The sequence below is a fragment of the Aspergillus tanneri genome, assembly GCF_003426965.1.
Source record: "Aspergillus tanneri strain NIH1004 chromosome Unknown AapTan_5_pilon_pilon_pilon, whole genome shotgun sequence".
Taxonomy (NCBI): domain Eukaryota; kingdom Fungi; phylum Ascomycota; class Eurotiomycetes; order Eurotiales; family Aspergillaceae; genus Aspergillus; species Aspergillus tanneri.
This window is the reverse complement of record NW_022984632.1, coordinates 2,773,510-2,797,083: the sequence shown is the minus strand read 5'-3', so window position 1 is coordinate 2,797,083 and position 23,574 is coordinate 2,773,510. Positions and strand designations below refer to the sequence as shown.

At 48.8% G+C, this 23,574-nt stretch overlaps 7 protein-coding genes across 7 annotated transcripts; 4 read left to right on the top strand and 3 right to left on the bottom strand.

Annotated features, from left to right (window-relative positions):
• Window positions 1-577: 577 nt before the first annotated feature.
• ATNIH1004_010327 (AFI1/MesA family protein) lies at window positions 578-3,079 on the top strand (the record flags this gene model as incomplete). The annotated part of the gene is made up of 3 exons (XM_033574902.1): window positions 578-1,209; window positions 1,262-1,322; window positions 1,397-3,079. 3 exons carry the CDS (start codon window positions 578-580, stop codon window positions 3,077-3,079), a joined length of 2,376 nt encoding a protein of 791 aa, XP_033422920.1.
• Window positions 3,080-4,114: 1,035 nt separating this feature from the next.
• Window positions 4,115-5,263, bottom strand: ATNIH1004_010326 (uncharacterized protein; the record flags this gene model as incomplete). The annotated part of the gene is made up of 1 exon (XM_033574901.1): window positions 4,115-5,263. The coding sequence occupies one exon, from the start codon at window positions 5,261-5,263 to the stop codon at window positions 4,115-4,117; it is 1,149 nt and encodes a 382-aa protein (XP_033422919.1).
• Window positions 5,264-6,277: 1,014 nt separating this feature from the next.
• BUD16 (pyridoxal kinase) lies at window positions 6,278-7,835 on the top strand (the record flags this gene model as incomplete). The annotated part of the gene is made up of 6 exons (XM_033574900.1): window positions 6,278-6,331; window positions 6,414-6,424; window positions 6,593-6,672; window positions 6,751-6,963; window positions 7,019-7,136; window positions 7,193-7,835. The coding sequence occupies 6 exons, from the start codon at window positions 6,278-6,280 to the stop codon at window positions 7,833-7,835; spliced, it is 1,119 nt and encodes a 372-aa protein (XP_033422918.1).
• Window positions 7,836-10,615: 2,780 nt separating this feature from the next.
• On the top strand, window positions 10,616-11,843 carry ATNIH1004_010324 (phosphotransferase family protein; the record flags this gene model as incomplete). The annotated part of the gene is made up of 3 exons (XM_033574899.1): window positions 10,616-10,705; window positions 10,779-11,074; window positions 11,144-11,843. The coding sequence occupies 3 exons, from the start codon at window positions 10,616-10,618 to the stop codon at window positions 11,841-11,843; spliced, it is 1,086 nt and encodes a 361-aa protein (XP_033422917.1).
• Window positions 11,844-16,843: 5,000 nt separating this feature from the next.
• On the top strand, window positions 16,844-17,980 carry ATNIH1004_010323 (uncharacterized protein; the record flags this gene model as incomplete). The annotated part of the gene is made up of 1 exon (XM_033574898.1): window positions 16,844-17,980. The coding sequence occupies one exon, from the start codon at window positions 16,844-16,846 to the stop codon at window positions 17,978-17,980; it is 1,137 nt and encodes a 378-aa protein (XP_033422916.1).
• A 1,234-nt stretch (window positions 17,981-19,214) lies between these two features.
• Window positions 19,215-20,228, bottom strand: ATNIH1004_010322 (putative C2H2 transcription factor; the record flags this gene model as incomplete). Its single annotated transcript, XM_033574897.1, has 1 exon — window positions 19,215-20,228. One exon carries the CDS (start codon window positions 20,226-20,228, stop codon window positions 19,215-19,217), a length of 1,014 nt encoding a protein of 337 aa, XP_033422915.1.
• Window positions 20,229-21,955: 1,727 nt separating this feature from the next.
• ATNIH1004_010321 (putative L-cystine transporter) lies at window positions 21,956-22,832 on the bottom strand (the record flags this gene model as incomplete). Its single annotated transcript, XM_033574896.1, has 2 exons — window positions 21,956-22,312; window positions 22,395-22,832. The coding sequence occupies 2 exons, from the start codon at window positions 22,830-22,832 to the stop codon at window positions 21,956-21,958; spliced, it is 795 nt and encodes a 264-aa protein (XP_033422914.1).
• Between the last annotated feature and the right edge of the window lie 742 nt (window positions 22,833-23,574).

The window sequence follows — 23,574 nt, the reverse complement described above, 5'->3', positions numbered from 1 at the left end:
GAGATTCAAGAGAAACAAACTGTACTCAAACAAACCAAGAAAAAGATCAACTGGAGTCTGTCGAAATCGGTCATTCGATCTCCAGAAACTACCGACAGACTAGTGAAGTCACAGGAGTCAAAGATGACAATGACAGGATGACTGACTTCTGGTGCTTCCGCCGATTGAATTTCCCCGCTGTGGAGATTGTCGGTGCTTCTCTCTCTCTTTCTCCAAGAGGCTTCAGTTCCATTCCCCTTTCTTTTTCCCCTGAATCGAAACCCTGTCGATCAACCATCGCCTTACCTCCCATTCATTTCCCTCCACAATGCCGTTGCTCTGACCCCGTCTCGTCCACCGGACCCTCTCTGTTGAGACATGGTCAATCCATTTTGATTGATTGATTGATTGCTGCTTCCAATCAGACTGATCCCTCGGTTACCTGCTGATTGACTATGCGGTACCGATTGTGCTCGTTCCTCTCATCATCTTGTCTCCGCCTACCACGAGCTCTCCTCCCCTAGTGAATTGCCTCGCATTCTTTTCCGATCTTTTTTTTTTTTTTTCCCCTTAACCCCTCGCTCCTCCCAAAGAGAAGATGAGCAGCCTCACCCTCCCATACCGACCTTCAGACGATACTGCTGCTATTTCGTTCTCCAAAACAAACGGCTTACCCCGATTATCCCCATCGCCGTCCTTCTCCCACGCCCGGACCCCGAGTGATTCCCGCACATCCGTGCGTCGTCCCTCCGTAGAACATGTCGCTGGCGTGCCGACGTCAAAACGGCGACGGTACAAGTCGCAGTATCCTCGCAATTCCCCCGAGCGCCATGTCGAGTATATCCTCGTCGCTTCCTTTCACATTGACCGGGGTCCGATCATGGAGCATCAGTATCCCGCGCCCATCAGTGGTGACGAGAGTATGTTAGCCGAATTGATGCTGCCGGATCAGACCCACGTTCGCAGCCAGGACTGGACAATCTTCTTCCTCCATAAAGATACCAGCGCCGATGAGGACGACGACTCCATGACCGGTAGAACAAAGAAAAAGAAGAAAAAGAAGGCAGAACGGTCGCCTGGGGATGGTGGTTCGGATACTCCCGATGAGGAGAACGACGAGCCGAGCGAGGAAGACGGGGAGAGCAGCGACGAGGAAGAAGGTGGTGAAGGACCGCCGTTAATGTACGTGCTCAACCTTGTAAATACGAAGCAAGATAATACAGTGAAACGGTATGTGTCCGACTCGCACGCATGGTGTGCTCTACGACTAAGATCCATCCAGCGGGGCGGTGGTGAAGGCCATGGCGATCTGTACTCGCCATTCGTTTCTTCATATATATAAGGTATATATACCATATCCATTGGACGAACTTCAAGGCCCAACCCAGGGAAGCTGATTATCGCCATCTGTTAACAGCCTTTACTCCTTCTGGCGCTGGAGGACTACTTCAAAAATCCTTACCCAGAAACTCTGGCGTCGCTCTACAACGCCGTGAACGACATGGACCTTTCGTTGATGCCTAAACTATCCCTGCTAGAGCGACAGATATTGCAATCGAGTAATTCCAAAGACATGTTCATTGAAAAGTTCGAGCAGATGGTGCAACAGCGGATGGCCGACGAAGGGACACCGAACGACCTCGATTCTCCGCCCTCTCCCAAGAGACCAGCACCGCCTCGGTACACGCTGCCCCGAGATACCCATGAATATGAATCCCGAGTCGTCTATAGCGACATCCCCATTCCAGTCAAGGTCCCAACCGTGATCTGGCCCGAGATCGTTGGCGATTTCTCGCTCATCAAACTCATCCAAACTTTCTCCATCCCTCATACCACGACCCCTCAGCCGTTCCCTATCCACCCACATCTCACCACCAGCGGCATTTATACCCATCCAATTATCGTTCTCGTGAACGCCATGCTGACCCAGAAACGGGTGATCTTCCTGGGTCACAACCGTCCCTCCGGGGAGGTCGCGGAGGCGGTGCTGGCCGCCTGTGCCATCGCATCGGGTGGAATCCTCCGCGGATTCACGAGGCATGCCTTTCCCTACACCGATCTGACGAAGATCGATGACCTATTGAAAGTCCCGGGGTTCATTGCGGGGGTGACGAATCCCACGTTTGCGAACCATCCCGAGTGGTGGGACCTCCTCTGCGATCTCCCCACCGGCCGGATGAAAATCAGCAGTCATATTGAACCTGCGCCGGTCACCGAAGGACTGCTGTATTTCCAGCAGCAAACTGCGGGGGGCCATCATCACCACGGGTCGAATTCACAGTCCGACCCCACGGGTGACAATCTGTTCATTGAGGACGTGCAGCGCAGTATCACCAATCGATACGGCGAAAATGCCATCCGAGCGAAATGGCGTGCGTACATCACCAAATTCGCCCGCGTCGCGGCGGCTTTCGAGGAAACAGTTTATGGAGCCTCCAATCTGTACATCATCGGACCCAATGAGGAACTGTCCCCTGAAAGCCCGAGTGGTTTGCAGGCCGATCCCCTCGATCCGACCACACTGCGCGGACACGGGTACGTATGGCCCGATGAGGGCTCCAAACAGCGGGAGTTGATGGCCTCCGTGTCGAGAATCGAAGGATGGCGGACGACGCGGTCATACTATTCGTTTATCCAGGATATTGCTGCCATGTACTACCCTGCGCGCCCAATCCAGAAACCCGACCTACACCACCACCACGATCGACTGCGGGCGCTGAAGCTCTCGCCCCAGGAGGCTGGGGCCATCTATGTCTCCTTCGCTCACGCGGTTAAGGATTATGCGGGTATCTGTCAGCTTCTCACCGTCACTCCCGAAAACCAAGCAGGACTCTTCTACCTGAGCATGGGCATGTTCCACCCCGACCATGTTGTCCGCGAAGCGACCGTCGACCTTCTCGAGCGGATTGCCGCTCACCCGGCGGGTCGACATTTCTGGTCGCAGCTCAACCGGTTCGCCAAACTCGCCTTCTTCCGTATCAAACGTGAGCGGGATGCACAAAGTCCCGTCTCGCTGCCGGAGACGGGGACGACTGGGTTCGGGGAACCTCAAAGCCTGGTCGGAGTTGCTATGGGCGGTAGCATGCCGAGAGCGATCTGATTTTGCATGGCACTGGATTAACAACGCCCGTGTCGAACCTTCTATACCCATTGCATGACATTCTCACGTCTCATCTTTGATTTAGCAAATTTCACACCAGCTATCTACTCCGTATATTACAGAATTTAAGCCGATCATGATTGTTTACGACAAAACTCATTTGGTTACAGCTCTTGCTTTTTTTTCTTTTTCTTTTTTTTTTTTTTTTTTGGACCTGTTGATTCTCTATTTGCATGTGCCAAATTGGATGGATAGGATATACCTCGATTGATTCGAAGTTTACTTACATCCCCTACCGGTTGATCATGGGTACGATACGGTACGGTAGGTCTAGATGCAAAATGAAACAAGAAAAAATGGCAGTTACATCCAGGGTTATCATTACGAATTTCTATCTGCCTAGGATACCTTATCTAGGTTAGGTACCTTTCCATGTCGATAATTACAATGCCAATACAATACACCACGCGCATTCCATGACTTGTACCTGGTTTTCTTTCGTACTTGATTGAGGCAGGACAAAGGAAATTGCATCTCAAATTTGCATATTACATTTACATTAGAAAGATAAATGAGGTTAAATATAAACATGAATGGGGAGAAATCCATAGGCAGCGTACAGCATGTATAGGTTCTGTACAGGAATGTCACGACAGACAAATATAGTAAAAGAAGAAGACATATACAGTTGCCGTCGTAACCCGTAGCTCTGACCTAGGCACCAGATCCGTTGAAATAGTAAATAAAAAAAAAAAAAAAACATTAAAGTATATTACAATAGAATAAAGGATGTAAGAAGGGAAGAAGGGAAGAAGGGAAGAAGGGAAGAAGGGAAGAAGGGAAGAAGGGAAGAATGGAAGAATGGAAGAATGGAAGAATGGAAGAGAAGAAGAGAAGAAGAGAAGAAGAGAAGAAGAGAAGAAGAGAAGAAGATGATTAAGATGCAAAAGTAGATGCAATGTAGATGCAATGTAGATGCATAGATACATAGGAAATGTTAAAGACCAAGAGGTCTATATGTCTATAAGGAAAGAGTTAGAAAAACCCCAGGTAGATCACACCCATAGTGAGGGCGATGATATATTGGAGAGATAGATCCGGTTGGACGGTGGTCCACGATGCACCTGATGAAGCGGCTTTATCCACGCCCACCGTGACATTGACGGATGCAAAGTTGGCTCCACATTGGCTGTTGATTGCCTTGGCAGACGGGAGGTAGGAGTTAACAAGGGGCTGGCCGTCTTTCTGGGCCCACTGGGCGAAGACATCCATGGAGGCTTGGAGACATGCGTTACAGGTGGGATAGGGCTTGCCGGAGATGGGGCTGCCGAAGGGGAGGAAGTAGACGTTATAGTCGGCGGAGTTGGAGGTGTTGGTCGCGGCGTCAACAAAGCAGTAATCTGAGGTGCTGGGGTTCTTGAGACACGTGGCACGGTAGATGGGCTCGTAGGCGATCATGTTGGTATAGGCCTGTTGGACAATATTGTTCCCGGCTGCGTAGTCCACGCCACAGGCGTCCTTCTTCCGGAGGCGGGTGGCTAAATCGGCCATGTACGCTGAGCATTTGTTGAAGTCGGCACCGCAGGCGAGGTCCAAGACGTGCGAGGTGGCTGTGGCGGAGCGGACGGTCTGAAAGAAAGAGTAAGAGTTGCGCATGAGCATGGATATGGCATGGCAGCTGGTGAAGGTGGAATTGGAAAGAAAGTCGTCGACAAAGCGCTCGCAGGTTTCAGAGGTGAAATTGGAGCCCGTATTAGTATCGAATGGCATGGGCGTGGGTATGGATTGGTCGGTAGATCGTCGGATTGGACTAGACGGTTGGTCCTCCTCCTCGTCTTCTAATAGGTCATTGTGGTCGGCCGATGCGATGAGGATCGGTAGCGAGGCTGCCCTGCTGTTGATACTGGGGTCGATCTCAAGAACGACATCAAGAATTTCCTGATCCTGTCGAGCACGTTTTTGCGGTGGAGAATGGGATACATCCTGGAGATCATCGCCGACGATCTCTCCACTCAGCAGGTGAGAGATCGTGTCATCCAGCTCCGATCGAGCAACCGGTGGCAAAGCCAAGGCCACGACAATAGAAGGAAGCACGAGGAGGATCGATAAGAATAATGAGAATCGGGGGGTTATAGTCGGCGTGCTGGACGGTCGGGTTGCCGACACTCGGATAGAAGGGGCCATGATGGACGGCAGGAAGGTCAAAAAGAGCGACGTTGCCACGAATGGGATCGAAACGAAGGACAAAAAAGCAAAGCAAAGGGGAATTAATTAATTAGTGAAAGGGCATGGCGGAACGCAATGCCTTGCGTAAGGACATAGATAGGAGGTTGAGAGAAGTCAACAAACTATCTCCGTAGATGTGGTGGCACAGAAAGGAAGGATCAAACATCCATGGAGTGCAGGAGACATAAAAACCCGCGAGCTGGAAGGCGAAAAGCAAGACAGGGGAGAAAAACTGAGGCTGTACCGGAAGCAGCACATGGAGGAACGAAGCCTGTCAAGACGACTCACGGACTGGTCCCATGCAAGCGACAACGGTCTGGACCGGGCCAAGCGCCAGATTTATTTTTAGCAAAGAGGCGATTGGTCTGCTGGAAAGGACTAGCAGCATGCTGCTAGTCAAGTCGAAGTAATTGGGTTTCCATTATTCAGACTGCAAGGATAACGTGCTCAGTCAGTATCAAATAAACAACTATATCTGACTGGTCAACGTTTCCAACAGGGGGCAAAATGACGTACGAGTTTTTTAGGAAGAGTGCCCTCGTCTGGATAGAACCCAAGAATTCGACATGTTTATCGGAGAGACGAATATTTGGATGGGCCGTTGCTGTCTTAGAAGATCCAGATCCCGAATTGAACCAAAAAGAACGGCGAATGGAATTTGATGGCCTTAGGAATCCACCCTCGTGCGGAGCCCCGCCGCAACCAATCAGTGCACCGAAAGTGCCCCACAGGGTCCCCATTCTGGCGCTAAACCGAGTTGGGACGAAAAAAGGCAATGCTTTTTCGTCCTCAGGCATATGCGCTCTTACCTCATCCGATTGATTCATTGCATATTGATTGATCAGTACTATTGACTGTTGCTCACCGAATCCCTAACGGTGGCTTTCTTTCAACGAAATCTGGGCATCTCCATCTGGATTGTTTGAATCACTAGTACTGTTTCTTGATACAGAATCTCTCCTCCCCTTCATCATGTCGGCCGACCTATTGGCGCCTGAGACAAGAGTCCTCGCTGTTGCGAGCCATGTAAGCCCAGCGCCACATACCCTACAATATCTGTCCATTAAATGCTTATGATAGGGATTGGGAACTGATTGTTTTTCTGCAGGTAGTTTATGGGTAAGTCACGTCGTTGATTGGGGTGCTTTGCATGGTCTATGGACATGGGGATTGTTCCCATCGCCGCCTCCATTGCCCGTCTCTGTGTTCTCCGTAGTATATCATCAAATGGCTTCCGAATTAGTTCTCAGCACCTATATACTATATCCCAGCTAATCCACCTCCCAGTCATGTCGGGAACAAAATGGCAACGCTCGTCATGCAGTCCCTTGGCTGTGATGTGGCTACTTTGAATACCGTCCAATTCAGTGAGTCAGCGAGCCTACATATCTTGTGGCCCCCATCCATCCCGCACTTCTTGTCGGGCTAATAGCCTTTCCAAATAGGTAACCATACCGGTTACAGGCAGTTCAAAGGAACCAGAGCAACAGCCGATGAGATCTCTGCCCTATATGAAGGCCTATGTCAGAGTTATCTAACCGACTTTGACGTCATGCTATCGGGGTATGCCCCTAGTGCCGCTGCCGTCGAGGCTGTAGGTGCTATCGGACAGGATCTACAGCGCAAGGCCGAAAAGAAGCCCGGTTCTTTCTTCTGGGGTATTTCCGACTGCTCTCGTTCTCACGCATTTCATACTGCTGACTGTGCTTCCAGTTTTGGATCCCGTCATGGGAGACCAGGGTCGTTTATACGTCAACGACGATGTAGTTCCGGCGTATAAGAAGACCATCCACCATGCGGATCTGATTCTTCCCAACCAATTCGAAGCTGAGTAAGTCGGATCGTTGAAGACGTGCCGTGAGCTCCTCCGCTGACATCGCATGGCAGAATCCTGTCCGGCATCAAAATCACCTCCCTCAGCACCCTTGCGGAAGCCATCACTGCCATTCACGCTACCTACAATGTTCCCCATGTAATCATCACCTCCGTTCAACTGTCCAAGCTTCCCGGATCTCCCTCAGCGGAATCGGCACCCGCTCCTAATGACCTGACCATCATTGGCTCTACTACGCGATCCGACGGTTCCCCGCGACTATTCAGAGTGGATGTCCCCGCGCTAGATTGCGTCTTTCGCGGTACGGGCGATATGTTTGCGGCTTTAACAGTCGCCCGACTCCGCGAAGCAGTCTTCGCCGCCGACTCGCAATTGCAAAAAACCAAGTCCTGGATCTCACCGGATGACGTGAAGGCCACGGACCTGCCTCTCGCACAGGCCACTGTCAAAGTCCTGGCGAGCATGCACACCGTGCTGGAGAAGACCATGGAGGGGCGCGATGCCGAATTGCGCTCCGCTGTCACCCAAGGTGACGAGCAGCTCACTGTGGAAGAGAGGCAGAAACGGGAGCATCTCCGGAAGACCAAAGCCGCGGAGGTGCGGCTGGTACGCAACGCGCGATTCCTGCGTGATCCCGTAGTCGAGTTCCGAGCACAGGAATGGAGAACAGAAAATTTTCCGCCTCAGCTTCGGTAACCGTACTCACTCACTTGTCTTGTTCTGACGATTTATGAATGCGAATAGATGATAAACCAACTCACTAGAAGAAGAACAGGATCCCGTCCACGATATATAGGACGAGTTTATTTTGTCTTTTAGATTATACAGTCATTCATCGGAGCAAAAAAATTCTAGCATGCCATAAATTCAGTCATTCTTATCCTTCCATCCAACTATGCTTCCATCATCTTATTCCTTTTTTATTGTTTCATTTTATTAGGCACCAGTGCTACCAAACCCCCCCGCACCACGAGCACTCTCCTCAAGCTCCTCGACAACCATAACCTCTGGAGTGTAGATCTATCCCAGTTCCATACGTCAGCACAAGCCATTCTGAAAGAAATAATCACAGTGACAATAAGAAGGGTACACCCACTCTCTCTAGAACAAGCTGAGCGATACGATCCCCCGCGTTGATTGTAAAATCGACATCGGAAAAATTAAACAGTAGGACCTTCACCTCACCCCGGTAATCAGCATCGATGACGCCCGCTCCGGTGTCAATGAAGTGCTTCGAGGCGAGTCCGCTACGGGGAGCGACGCGACCATCTAATATTTCCATTAGTATTACGGTTCAGTTGCCGTAAATTCCATAGACAATATACACATGGAAGAGAAAAAAGAAAGGATAACTTACACGTTCCCTCCGGAACTGCAACTGCAATCCCAGTATCCACCATGGCCTTCCCCTTCGCGGGGATGACTGTCTCCTTTGCGCTGTAGAGATCATACCCTGCGGCGAGGGCAGAGCCACGCGTCGGGGTGTAGGCAGTATCAGTGAGTTTCTTGATGAAGAGAGGAGGAAGACGCTGCGCGACGGGAGGAACAGTCATGGTGGAATCTGCGTCGGAGTTGGGTTTGGTTCGTTTGGCGAGAGGCGAAGCAGGAAGGGAGGGCGGTTGGTGGGTGGTTGTCGTTGTCGTGATTGATTCGGCCGTCGGAGGGGGCTTGGACTCCTTGGTCATGTTCTTTTGGGATGGTGGTGAGGTGAATTGGGAGAGGAAAAGAAAATGGGAGAAAGGATTGATGGGATTTAATTGCGGTGTGAATCAACCAAGTACTATGGAGGTTGCGTTGCCCTTGCTTTTTGCACGCTGGATGGACGCGTCTGGCGGTGAGGCGCGAACTGCGTTTAGTGGTGGGTCTCACCATTACTGTATACAAAGCAGGGCTATGAAGATTTACAGAGTGGTAGGGTATGGATTATTTGTCTTCTAATATTAATTAGATGGATAAAAGTCTATCTCTTGCATAAGTAGGCATTGCAATGTCTTAGCCTGAATAGAAATTTAGAAGAAGCGACTGCGTCCTCATCTTGCCCAAAATATAGTCGCAGTAGAGAATTGTTTTATTCACAGAAAGAGTCTGGAACCTCTATCAAGTTACAGATATACTGTATGACGTATGCGCTTATATTTGATTATCCCAAACTCCGGTCCTCAAGGTTATCAATGTAATAAGGACCACCTATCCATCTTATCACCAATCATCCGATTTCTTCGCACGTTATAACAGCACGAATTATATATCGCCATCCATTCAATAACCAGCCAAAACTGTATATATTCCGGATCATTCCGGCTGTCTAGCCTGCTCGTTAAAGCATGAACCCAACTGAAACTCGGGAAACATACCAGGAAAGTTTCCTCAGTGGCACCGGCTGCAAAGGACACAGGATTTGTGTCTGATGCGCAACATCCAGATTCCGATATCACTGATATCTACCTATATAATTGATGAGCAGATACTATTCAGGTATAAAGCCATACCACAATAGACACCAATCACTTAGTATATTAACTCATCAATCAATCATATCCAATCAGTCTTAGCACTACCATCAAGGTACCTGAAAGATCTACTGGGATCCAATTAAGGCCCAGGGGGATCAGCCATTCTAGTTTATAGATCGTCGCTATTTCCAGTTTCTTTTATGCCGCAGCCAGTCATACCGAGGCACTGTTGATCCAATTGTCCGGCCGGATGTTAAATAGTTTAAGGCAACTCACTGATTTTCAGGAACTACCGTGCAGATGAGAGTGGTTGGTCTGATAGTATTCATGTCTGCTTTCCGTGTTGTGTGTACTGTACTAAATATTTTGGTCAGTTTGGGGATGACTTGATGTTATAACAAGGAGATGTGCATACTAAGTCGAACGCTTCTGTGAGGACTGAAAATCAGTACCATTGGTGTCTGTGTAGGTGTGCTTCCAAAAGAATGGTCAGTATCAATTAAAGCTTTCCTAACATGCTGTCGTTTTTTGCACGTAAAGAAATATTCCAGATGGGATACTGCATGTTTCTCAGACTCTTCTGGTTCGGCTGTTGTTGTATTCGTTTGATACTAGCGGGTCACGTGATGCTCAATATCTACTGCTTATAGTCAATGCCTAGGACATATATAACGAATTCTGTGTCACCTATATCCATTATAGACATTGGCTATGGCTCTGATTCCTATACTTCCTGTTGTGACTATTATAACTGTGACATTCCACTGTGGACAGTCAACTATAGTTCTGATGACTAATGCGTATTGGACCGAGGCGCCCCCGCAAACAGCAAGAGGTTCGATGTTTAGCCTCGGTCCCGTGAGGCATCTGAACGGCATTCTTGATCACCCTGTCTTTATGACAACCACCCATTTCCAGGATGGACTGACTGGCCATCACCATCGTTGTCTTACTTACACAATAATAGATAACCAAAAACCACACAATTGACCAGATTCGTCAGCACCTCGCATCCTGACCGCCATGGCCGGAGCTGTACGCCAGCCGATCGATATTGCGTCGCTGGAACGCTATATCAACCAGAACGTACCCATTGTCCAGACCCCTTTAGATGTGAAACAGGCGAGTGCGCACGATTGATCGGGCATGATTAATGAAAAGGCTCAACTAACGGACCGCTTTATAGTTTGGTTTTGGACAATCAAATCCGACCTACCAGCTCACGGCAGCCGACGGAAAGAAGTATGTCCTACGCAAGAAGCCCCCGGGCAAGCTCCTATCGAAGACGGCACATAAAGTCGAACGGGAATACAAGATTATCCATGCGCTAGAGAATACAGATGTCCCCGTTCCAAAGGCGTATTGCCTATGCGAGGATAGCAGTGTCGTAGGGACCCCGTTTTATATCATGGAGTTTCTGGACGGACGAATGTTCGTCGACCCTTCCATACCCGAAGTTAGTGCGGAGGAAAGGAATGCACTGTACGTCAGGATAACCCCCCTCCCTCTCATACTCTCCACCGTCTCAGCTGCTAAGATCTAGCCTTACAGATGGAAAGACGCAATCCGCACCCTCGCCAAGTTTCATCGAGTCGTTCCTAAATCGGTCGGATTGGAGAAGTTTGGAAAACCATCGGGCTTCTATGATCGACAGATCGCCACGTTCACGGCGGTATCCAAGGCACAATCACAAGCAGTGGATGTCCAAACCAAGGAACCTGTCGGGGAGCTACCGCATTTCATGGACATGGTGCGCTTCTTCTCCAGTAAGGAGACGCAGCCTCAAGACCGAGGCACCTTGGTTCACGGAGACTACAAGATTGATAACCTGGTGTTTCACAAGACCGAGCCCCGGGTAATTGGAATCCTCGACTGGGAGATGGCCACTGTGGGACACCCGCTGTCGGACTTCTGCAACCTCACAAGCCCATACTTCTTGGATGGCACAGATCATAAGACCGAGCAGTTCCAACCCAATGTGATTCCAGGCCTTCCCACGCGTGAAGACTGCCTGCGGTGGTATGGCGAAGTGGCCGGTTGGGACCCGACGCCTGATATACTCTGGGGTGATGCGTTCTTTTCGTGGAGGAGCTCCGTGATCATGCAGGGTATCAAAGCTCGGTATGCACTGAGACAGGCTAGCAGCGCGCGGGCACAGGAGTACGCACAAAAGACGGTGCCATTCGCGTTGGGGGCGTGGGAGCGGGTCCGACAGGTGCAATCCGCAATTCCCCAAAAGAGCAAGCTGTAGCCACTGCAAGGCCTTTCCGCTCTTTAGGACGGAAATAATGTGGAGCAGGATTTACAGAGGATATTCCCGCGCCCTGTGGCTATCAATGTCACTGTACCGTCATCATACCTAGATACCGAGAAATAGTACTAGGTACTCCGTACATAGGAAAGAAGGTAGAGTCATACTCATAGAATGGTATTATTAGGATTGACTCGAGCTTTGGAAGTCTGGAACCGTTGGCCGCAGTGGATATTGTGTGGACCGTGAGAAACTGATCTACCATGTACGATCCTGCCGTTTGCCGTGAATCGTTTCCGGAGCAGTTCCTCTAACGGGCTCCCGCCAACATGATACATACATTCCATTCCTGATGGTCAGCATCGGGGTTCGGAAACCGTCCGAACTAGCAAATTAACGAGCGTAAGCATGCCAGCTGTTGTGATCATGACTCCTAGTAGCAACAGCAAGGGTCGACCTGCCCCAAGTAAGATAAGGACATTCTATAGTGTAGGATTCCGAAAAGGACGATCGACTCTCGTATACGTAATACGAAGGTGGGACATGCAACTGGGAAGTGCTTGGGCCAGTGAACGGTCACCAGCACAGTGTCAGCAATGAGCCGCCTGGATTCAAGACAATTGGGTGCGGCTCATATGATGCTTTTTTGCCCCTCATCCTACAGGGGGAAAAAAAAGGCAATATATGACCAAGCCCGAGTCTTTATTACAAGAACATCCTACAACCAAGAGAAATATATCGTATACAATCGTTAGGAAGAAAGGTTTCCCATCCATACAAGAACTAAGTCTACAATTCATTTATAGCCCTTGATGTCCCTGGCCCACGAATCCAGGTTTGAAAAAAAAAAAAAAAAAAAAAAAAAAAAAAAAAAAAAAGGAAAAGGTACCCCACCCCTCCAAAAAAAAGGAAAAAAGGAAAAAAAGAAAAAAAGAAACTCTCCGGCGGAAAGAACCCTGCAGCCTAGCAGTGGCTGGTTATGATGATCAACCTACATGTTACTGGAAATATCGCTAGTCCAGCGTCCAAGTGGCCAAAGCAGAGGAGGAGATAGCGTGACTGTTGGTATCAAAATCACTGACCGGAACAGTAAGATGCCTTCGGAGCGGGCCGCATGCTACCTTACCTTCTCTGGTGGGTGAAACTACAGCGCTCTTTATGAGTAGGATTTTACCATCTCAGAAAGAGGAATTTCCCTTTTATATTTTATGTTTGTCTTTATGGCATATCCGAATCTAGTCCGAGGACGAGTCGGGGATCGGATCAGAGACGTCCATAAATATATAATTAGGGCTTGGGCAATGACCGCGAAACCCAAGGAGGGGGTTACAGACCAATCGAAAATTCACAAGCGGGATGAATGCGGAATAAAAAGGGAAGAGGTTGGACAGAGGAAAGTACCCATGTTATACAGGCCGCTGGTTTAATATCCACAGTGCAGCAAGGAGGGTGAAGAAGGGCACCGTATGAGATACTCTACAGTAATAGCAATAATATATACCCATTTACTCCGTACTAGAGTTAGATCCCAACAAACAATTCCTGTAGTGGGGTCTATCAGTTAGTCGAGCTAGTATCTCCACGATAGATCTACCCTAGCTTACCGAGGAGAAATCAGTGAACTAACACAAATCCAAGATACAGACGGAGTAAGTATGAGCAGAAAAGGGAATTTACTCGAATTGACCGATGCCTTGACGGTCGCACAGAGGTGGATAAAAAGATACTGGACAGACTTTACTCTTTACTCTCTAGTTAGGAGTGGAGAGGGGAACGTGGGGCCACTGTCGATACTAACTTACTAGTCATCTTGGATTGTCTCCCGCAGAGCGTGTGTGGACTCTGGCACCTCAACTAGCATTAGCCTCTAGGCTCCGACGGAAGCAAGTACGTCGGTCCAAGACCAGACCTGGCGAGCTGCGTCCCCCCCCCTCTCCGTCCTCAGCGCATGATTATTCAAAGCATCCATTGAAGCTTACTCCAATGAAGTGCATACTTACTAATTGGTTGAACTTTAGTCCAAGACGATTCCCTCGCTGAGCCTTGGTCGCAATCACAATATGAACGGTGGCGGGAAACACAGTCCCACAAGCTGAGGAGACCGATGGAAATCTTAAAGACCGGAAATATCAACCGTTTACAGATGACAGGCTGTCCAGTCTTTAGACCCCCAGTCGAGATATTGTCGAGTGATCTCTTTTCCTTTTCCCTCTTGAGTCCATATCCAGCGTATGAACTCCGTACTCGGTTGGTTGGTTGGATGATTAGTGATAAATATCGTTTAGTATTTTTTATTTTTATTTTATTTTTATTTTATTTTTTGCCTCTCTTGACCCTCTTGTTATCCTGACGCACAATGCACAACCAATTTTAATAAGGGGTGGTTCAAAACGGCGCTGGCCTAGCTCGGAGAAGGCGGAGAAAGCGAGGGAATGTAGGGAGGAGGGGAAATCATAATTCCTGCTTTGTCTTCAACCCAACGGTGAGGCTGGCAACAAGTGCGCAATCACAATCCCCAATGATGATCATTGGAATGGGAGACAACTGCAGGCCTGCCGCCTTACAGCTGACTCATCAAGGTAGGACTCCAGCACCAGAGTAAATCAAATGGATTGACTCGGGGGAAGTAGAGAATTAAATGAGAGATCACTTCTGTACTGTTGAGATTATGCCATTAACTCCATGGGGGAAAGCAGCTTCCCCAGTAGACATAATGCCTGGGCAGGTACCTACTGAAGAGGCATTCCCAAACTTCCACGGCGTTTCGATGCAGCAGAACAATTTCAGCCTCTTCGGTTGGCCCTCTGCCAGCGACCAATCATGACGAGCCACTAGAGAGCCTCAAATGGCCGCTTACCATTTGGGCTTAGTGGGGTTCTTGCTGTGTTGGGCTCGTGGATGAGACCATAAGAGAAAGACACAGAGAGACAGACAGAATAACAATCGCAATACTACCTACGTAAGGTAGCAAGGAAAAGAAGTTGGTTTTCTCTCTCTCTTTTTTCTTTTTTTTTTTTTTTTTTGTTTCCTTCCTCCCTTCTTCCTTTTCTTCTTCATTTCCCTTCCCCTTCAACCTTTTCTACCATTTGATTTTATTTTATTTTTTTTTTTTTTTTGTCCTATCCGAATCGGATTCGTCCGTGACGGTGGTCGTCTCTTCCCGTTGAGCCTCTCTTGTCTGTTCCACCTCTTCTCCTCTCACCTTCACCTTCACCCCACTTCTGTTTGTCTGCGGTGTGGCGTCTCTAGAGGTCAGCTTCCAACCCTCCGTCTCCCTACGCGAACCTCCCCCAATTTTATCCTTTATAAATCCCCCGGGGATTTATTCACTCCACCCGGTACTCTCAGAAGGATTAGCCACCTCGAACCCCTAGAGATTCTATCACTAATTCTACCGGTTTTTTTTTTTTTTTTTTTTTTGTAAAAAAAAGTCGACGTGATCTTTTCGTGACCTACGGACACGGAATTCAAATCAAATCCATCCATGCATCCTCAATATATCCACTAGAGCTATCCATCCACCGTGACGGACGGAATCCGACTGACAGTGCTTGCTTTCTGAGATTCTCCACTCGGTCTTTCCAGCTGGGCCGGTGGTGGAGCATCTCTGGGATTCCTCCTCAATCAGAATCCTCCAGGCTAATAATCAATCCCTCATCATCCTCCATCTCCATCCCTCCCTGGGATTCTTCTCCCTCGTCTTCGGTTCTGCCATCACTACCAACCCGCCTGCTGACCGCTCCCTCCCCGTCTGACCTTAACCTTTTGCACTTGCCAAGCATCATCTCAACCCGACTAGTGAGCTTCACGACGCTGGTAACGCTGGAACTTCTTGTTCTGTTATTACCATTACACCATAGCTACCAACCTACCGACTTATTCCAGACCAGTCGTTTACTACTACCTCCACGACGACCACCAACAGCCATTATTGTTATTGTTATTGTTATTGTTATTATTATTATTATTTCTACTTTCGAATGTGCCCTCTCATAACGACCACACTGGTGACGATTACGACGACGATTCCCGATCATTAATTTGTTTCCTCTTTGGCTTGGCCTTTCGCCCTATGATTCTTGGTCTTGCCATGATTAGACGATGACTCTTCTATGACCATCCGGTATTTTTCCTCCACTTTTTTCCATCGGAACTCGACTTGCGCCTTACTTAACCCATCTTCATAACCATTATTTCGGATTTCCCAAGCTGTTATTGTTTGCCGCTGCTGCTGCCGCTGCCTCTGTAGTCGCATTCGCGCTTGTCATTCCTCACTGATCTAAATCCTCGATCCTGTTTTAATCGAATTATTTGCGTATTGGTTGGCTGGCCTCACTCTTTTGGCCGGTACCAGCTTCTTGAAGTTGACCAGGTCTCATGCGGTCGGCGCATCGGGGCTGTCTTTGATCGCGACGTGTGAATTAGCTCCAGCTGAGCCTCATTCCCCAAGTGCGGCGGCTGCCTAGATTTTGAGTTCTCTTGCGGTGTCTTCATGTCCTGCAGTAGGTGAGCTAGCTTTGCATTTATTCTTTCTTTTGACATATTATGTACTTCCTGAAAAAAACTATCTCTTCCATTTCTTTCCCCCTTCCCCTCTTTCGCAACGAGGAGGATAAAAGCAAAAATGGTATACTATTACAGTTGACTTGAGGTCAGGTGGTTTCCAAAGTGGAACAGACGCATATGGGGTTCCCTTCAGTCAGATCCACTTAATTTCCCATCCATTGTTGCTACTATTGTTGTCATATTGATAATTTTTCTTTTCCTTTTTCTTCTTTTATTACCAATTATCTTTTTTATTATAATGTACTGATGAAATGGCAGGGGATTTGGGGGCTACAATTGATTGGCACACACGACTCGTGTCTGCATCCTTAACTTCCTTGTACGAGGTTTGTATTTTGGACTGGTGTTCTAGAATATCCAAACAAAAGGAGGCAAAAAAAAAAAAAAACATCACAAGGGGTGACGCACCTAATGCGTCCGAAGCCGCTGCCTCCATGACTGAGAATCAATCCCCCAAGTTGGAGGTTTCGAAAGTTAGCTATGCTATCAAAGAACCAACCCCACCTTTTGTCAATGGCTCTGAAAACGATGCTGATAAACATGGCACCGAGGGAACATCTCCACACCGTTCCCGTAAGAGCCAGAATTCCTTCGTACCCAGCAGGACAGCGGGTAATTCGGTGCTGATCAGCCATTTAGAAAATCGGCCGGATATGTCCTTTGATAAGAGCTATGATGACCCACCACATGAAGAGCCCATTCTAGATGGCGGCTCTGGCGTGTCCCCAGCCAGGAAACATCAATTGAGAAAACGCGTGCCCGGGTCAGCCGAGCTTGGTGAAAAGGCCCAAAGTGCGCTTTCATTACTACTACTGGATCCTGATCCGACCCAATCCGGCGAGGGGAACTCATCCCCAGATGCTTCATACAGCCCTTCCAAGAAGAAGTCCCTCGAACATCCCCCGTTTGGCGACGCCGTTAAACAAGAACCGGAGTCTCCCCAAACTTCCCAAGCATTACCAAATTTCGTCTCGAAGAAATCACCTTTGACCAAGTTTATCATACCCGCTTCTGAGGCTCCAAGACAGGATTTACTGCCCGCTCTACATTCACCAGATAACCACCATACACTACCCTCTCTTCAGACGGCACTAGGTTTTCCTGGTGTGTCGAAGGATCCTGCTGGACGTCCAAATGGGTCATCCCCGTACCATCTTCCCCCTGGTACAGCCACATCACCACCAGTCCTACGGAGTGAACTGGCTTGGGACCCGCAGCGCCCAGGGCATTTTGGCCCTCAAGTTCCTCCCAGTCCGTACTCGCACTGGTCCCCTGCGAGTACAAAAGATCTATCGACTGTGTCCTCACCCGCATCGCAGAGCTCCTATTGGCGGCCTCCCAAACAGGACAAACCCTACCTTAATTCCCCCTATGACGCGCCATACTCGGTAGCCAAGAGCCCGGCGACTAATTATCCAACGCCCACGGATCAGACTCCAGCTAGCACTTGCGAGCGGGTACCACTCAATCCACCTCCGCAGCCCAATGGGGCTGTGTCGGCTGGCGCTTACAAGTGCCATTATCCGGGGTGCACTGCTCCTCCCTTTCAAACGCAATATTTGTTAAAGTGAGTCTCAGTGCTTCGACTAGAGTCCAGAGTTTCCGGAAGCTTATTCATGCTAGTTCTCATGCAAATGTCCACTCACAAGATCGGCCTCATTTCTGCCCGATCGAAGGGTGTCCCCGTGGACATGGTGGGAAAGGATTTAAGCGTAAAAACGAAATGATTCGACATGGTCTCGTCCATAACTCTCCGGGTTACGTTTGTCCTTTTTGTCCGGGTCAGGAACACAAGTATCCGCGACCTGATAATCTCCAGCGGTACGATCCTCGCATCCTGAGAAGTGCAATCATCGTCAGAGAATACTGACAGACAGGAACAGACACGTGCGCGTTCATCACGTTGATAAAAGCAAAGATGACCCAGCCCTTCGACAGGTCCTTGCTCAGAGGGCCGAAGGCAGTGTACGAGGTCGACGTCGTCGGCAAAGCGTTCAGTGATTTTATCCCATTGATCACCAATTTGGATTCGCATACTTGTGGAAGAGGATTCCCCTCAACTATGATGAGTATTACGCAGCTATCTCCCCCATGCGGGAGACAGGGAAAAACTTCCCTCTCCTTTCATTCCATCATCCTCCGATGTATACTGACTGCATCGTTGTGGCTATTTTCAGCTTGCTTTCTATTCTAATTCTTTTGATTCTTTTCAGTCCGTGATACCAGATGTCTAGAGTTGCTATTGATATCTCTTTTTTTTATGTCCTTCGTTCGATGTTTGCATATACGCCGCTAGTGTCACTATTATGGTGCAACGTGGGATTGTATAGGAGTACAGGGCTTACAAACGAGGGCGTTGAGTGTTTTCTCTTTCTTTTTCTTTTTCTTTTGCTTTTGCTTTTCCTTCTCCGTTTCTTTTTGTTTTCTCTTTCCCTTGCCAGACACATACATATAGCAAGCTGTGGCGTCTATGCACAGGATGATTACGAAGCGTTCTTTCCAAGAGATACGAGTGAGATGTTCCCCTTCAAAAAAAACAGGAAAGAAAAAGAATGGTCTAAAAATATATCAATCAGTCACGGATTTCCAAGTGTTAGCAGTCAGCATCAGTAGTGGGGTATTAGTATTCCTAGGTAGTAAGTTTTTGTCCTAATAGTACATAGTGTATTGTTCCTAATCAAGCAAAGAAGCATTCGAGTTTTTTAACTTTCCAATCCAGTTGGAAGACATTTAGTATCCGAAACACCCCGTCATTGTAGCAATAAAAAAAAGAGAGAGAGATCGAAATAAAGAAAGACATAAAAACTATTGTCTATGCATGCGTCGCACATGATCCTTCATGTTATCGACGCGACTGAACACGCGCGGACAACCCCATTCACATTTCACATCCGGGTTATGTTTCGCTTCATGTCTATCCCGGTCTTTTTTACTGGAAAACCATTTCTTGGAGCCCTCGCAATGGGGGTGCCGGCAGTTGAATGTTTTTTTATGTCGATTGTAATGTTTGCGGAGATCGCAACCGCGACGGAAGCGAGTCGATGACTTGCAGCCCTCATGTGCACACCGCCAGGTCCCGTCTCCTTCGGGGATACCGTACTGGCTGAGATCTTTTTGTTGACTCGGTTGGTTGGTTGCTATCGTGGTGGGGGAATCGTTGTCCGGTGTACTGGACGTCCTTGCGGTACTGGGTTGAGCCGGGGAGGATACCGGAAGCTGATGAAGATACGATGGAGATGAAGGGAATGCCGGAGGGAAAAGGGACTCGTCGTGTGACGTGGGTGAGTAGGATGGGGCTGCGGTAGATAAAGGAGCTTGCTGCGACTGCGGTGGAAGTTGAGAAGAAAACCACTGGCTGGTCGTCACGCAATAGTAGTAGTCGTCGGCGGCGGCGGAGTTGGGGTGCCCGCTGTGGAATGGTTCAGGGGTTTCGACGGCATGGTGAGACGTATAGTTGAGGCTGGGTTGAGAGAACGTATTGATCGGCTGGTCTGTGAAAAGAAAGTGTGACATTCCGGTGTCTGCATCTGTCGTCTGGGGGACTCGGGCCGGATGATATGCACCCATGTGTGGTAGCTCGGAGGCAGAGTAGCATGGGACAAGGTTCGACGGCGATAAAGAATAAAGTGGGTGTTCATGGGAAGTAGAGAGTGTGTGCATATAAGTTGCAGAGGAGAGTTGGACGAGGCTAGGGTTTGCAGACGATCGATCCATGGTATAGGAAGGAGCGAGTGCAGCTGCGTCAAAGGCCGGATGGCATCCTCTTTCTTCTTCACCTTGTGTTGTAGAGTCACCTCCGGACAAATAATTTGTGTCCATCGGGATTCTGGAAACAAGCATACTTAAAAGACAACGGTAGCTAGTTGGAAGTGTTGGCTTTATTGGACTTTGATCCCTACGGGAAGTTTCAGGGCATATAAGCAATTGAGGCTTCAGTTTAGAGAGACTAGAAAGTAGTTTACCCATGTCAAATGTGGCTATGCACCCTTTTCCTGAGCTGACAGTCGACAGGGTTCTCTGGCCGGACAAAGTTCTGGAAATTAGTTATCAACGACTAGCAGGTAAAATGTAGAGGTGTTTAACTGGGTGACTGGTAAGAGATTATTCTTGAACTGCAGACTTTTGATTATTTTCCCCCTTTTTTCTAATTTTTCTTTGGTTCTCTCCTGACAGGGAATCAACGTCACCGTTGAGTACGTACTTTGCAATAATGACACCGAAGGATCCTTCAGCTTTCTCATGTTTTCTGGCAGCGTGATCAGCAGCCCAGACGAGTCTCAGACGAATGAACTGCGTTTAGAACTATCTGCTAATAAATAGCTGAGACATCAGAATCGCCTGTATCGGCATTTGGGGCGACCTCAAGGCAGCTTTGTCGACACCTTATTAGACTTGGGGGGTCAGAAACCAATGACGTTCAGTATTACCAGAGCGACCCCAGGACCGGGACGGTGGCACATTGGTGTGTGTCTTAGTCTCGCACAGCCATAGTCATATGTCACTTCGTCTGGAGTTCAACGTGGTTTTGCTCGACACCAAATCCTGGTAGGGCTGAGGTGCTCCGGGAATGCCGAGGGGACAACGGACACGACGTGGTTTCTGCATGGCAAGGAGTCTCCTAATGCCCGTTATGGCCTCAACGATACCCAAGATGGATTCGAGAATGCATTCGACCGATGATGACTGGCTGAGGCTTTCATGGTTCGACAGTCGTAAGCCCGTTTGCCCACACCGTCGGGAACAGAGCCTCAGCACTAATGAGTTCTGGGTTAATAGACAGGGGCGATGGAGAACCACTAAAAAAAAAAAAAAAAAGGGCCCATGAACAATCCCTTTCTCACCGTTGAAAATAAAAACCGCACACCGACTGCACCAGGTTAGGCCCCCAACTAAAAGGGTATATTATCCTAAGAAGACAAGCGATCGACACTGTCGGCGACGGCTGATGCGTGAGATGCAGCCAGTCCGGCTGTTCCAAAGCAAGCGATTTCTAAGCCTCATATCCTATCATCATGCAGTGGATGCGTCCCCTGGGTCCACTTCGCAATGTCATTTGCTGGTTTCCCTGAGAAGCCCAGGGCAATGCAGATGGAGCATAAGCCAAGGAACGAAAAAGTAAACATCAGCCAGCCCCAGACTGCCCGCAAAACAGCGGTGTCGTTCATTCACACAGATGATAATCGGACCATGAAAGGAGGGGGGAAGGAGAGGAGTGAATGGTGCTGTCATTGATACCAGCAAGAATGTACGATTGTGAGGACAAAATTCGAGGGCCTGTCCCGATTGCAGAAGCCCGTCTGGTCCTCAGCCCAGTTGGCGCCATCCATTCAGTCTATCCGCGGCTCGTATTCCACCCCCGTTAGTATTCAGGATTACATGCTCAGATCCCAATTTCATTCCAAATGGACTTTCCGGAAATCCAAAAGCTATTCCAAATACCTAGCGGTCTACCCCTCCTCGAGCCAAAAAAAAATAAAAAATAAAAAATAAAAAAAATAAAAAAATAAAATAAAATAAAATAAAATAAAACTCCAGAAACTAGCTCTTCACAGGCGATTAGGCTCTGACAACAGAGGGCTGACAAGATTAGGATTCCGCCGTCTGTCCTTTCCTTCATCTGGATCTGCGTACAAAATGTAATGCTGAACCACGAAGACCAGGTCAAAGAGGATAGTGACATTCGACAGCAGGAATTTAACGGGGTTTCCCGTAATACCGCTCCAGTCGTTTTGGAAGCTTGAATCAAGGACCAACTGAACCAGGGACAGCACGCCGCCGAAAAGATCCAAAAGGATCTGTACAATACTCCAGCCATCGGTGGATTTGCGCTTATAGTTAACCCACGCTTGAGGCACATACTTCACAATGGTGATGATCAGTTTCACATAGGAGAGAGTGTATATCTGAGACAATTCGGGTACCGAGGTTAGTACTGGGTCTGCATTCTACCCCAAAAGACCACTGCGGGCGAGTCTGTCTACTTACTACGTCAATCCAAGCCCAAGATGATGGGTTGTAACCCTGGTCGGGACCCTTGGCAAGAACAATCGCTATTACTATTCCGACGGCGACTATCGACCCCCAAAAGAGGCCCGCAACCGGCTTGCTGACCTTCTGAAAGCGCGAGACCCTGAACCCCCATATTATCGGCCAGAACTGGGTATAGGTAAGAGCGCTAAGCACGACGGCATGCACCGCGAAGGCAAAGTCATTAAAGCGGACCGTAGGCTCTTGCGAGAGCGGATGACGAGCCGCATACTGGCCACGAATTACGGGGGAATAGAGAAAGGCCGAAGTATAAGCTGTGTAGCACACGAATCCCAGGACATTAATCGTGGGAAAGTCGATTGCAAGCCCAACGGTGGAGCGCCGCTGGAAGTTGCTGATCGGCTGGGGATAGAAGGATGCAGACCAGCAAAGCATGCTTGAACCTCCTATATTAGCCAAACCGCACAGCCGAGATGTATAGAATGGGGCGTGAGTGGGAGTTTAATGTTAAGACGTACTATATCCATCCTAGAAGTCTGCATCCAGAGCATATAGCCGGTCAGTAGGTCGCAGCCAAGAAGGGTCGGCTCACCCTCCATTTGGCGGAAGATCTCGATACATACCGCGACAGAGCTCGAATGAAGATTTCCAACTGGGAGACCATGGTCAGCGACGATGCCAGCCGGAGAGTAATGGTAATTCAGGTCAACTTGATGGCGACGTGAAGGACGAAGCTCGAGCAGCTGACTGATAAGATAGGGGCCGTGATTGGCAGGCGGTCAGCGGTCAGCCGCGCTGAGTCATCGGCTGGTTGTCCGGGATATGTACTGGCACGCTAAACCGTAAACGGTAAACCGTTGATGCCTCGCCTCGAGGGCAACAGTCGCATGCAATGAATTCACAACCCAGGATCAATCACTCCATCCATCGGTGGTCCTTGTTCCTTTGTTTCCCCATTCTAATTGACAGCATAACGCTCCTCTCCTAGCCTTCAACCTCTGCCGCCTTTGTGTCTTCCAGTCTGTGCTTCACTGCCGTCAGCCTTAGTCGCATACCGTTTTAAACAGCCGGCAATAAACAAGTTAGATTCTCGTCACATTTCGATCTCCAATCCTTCGTGTTTGACATCGACCGCTTTATTGTCCGCTGCGAGTTTCGATCTCTTTGTTCAGATCTG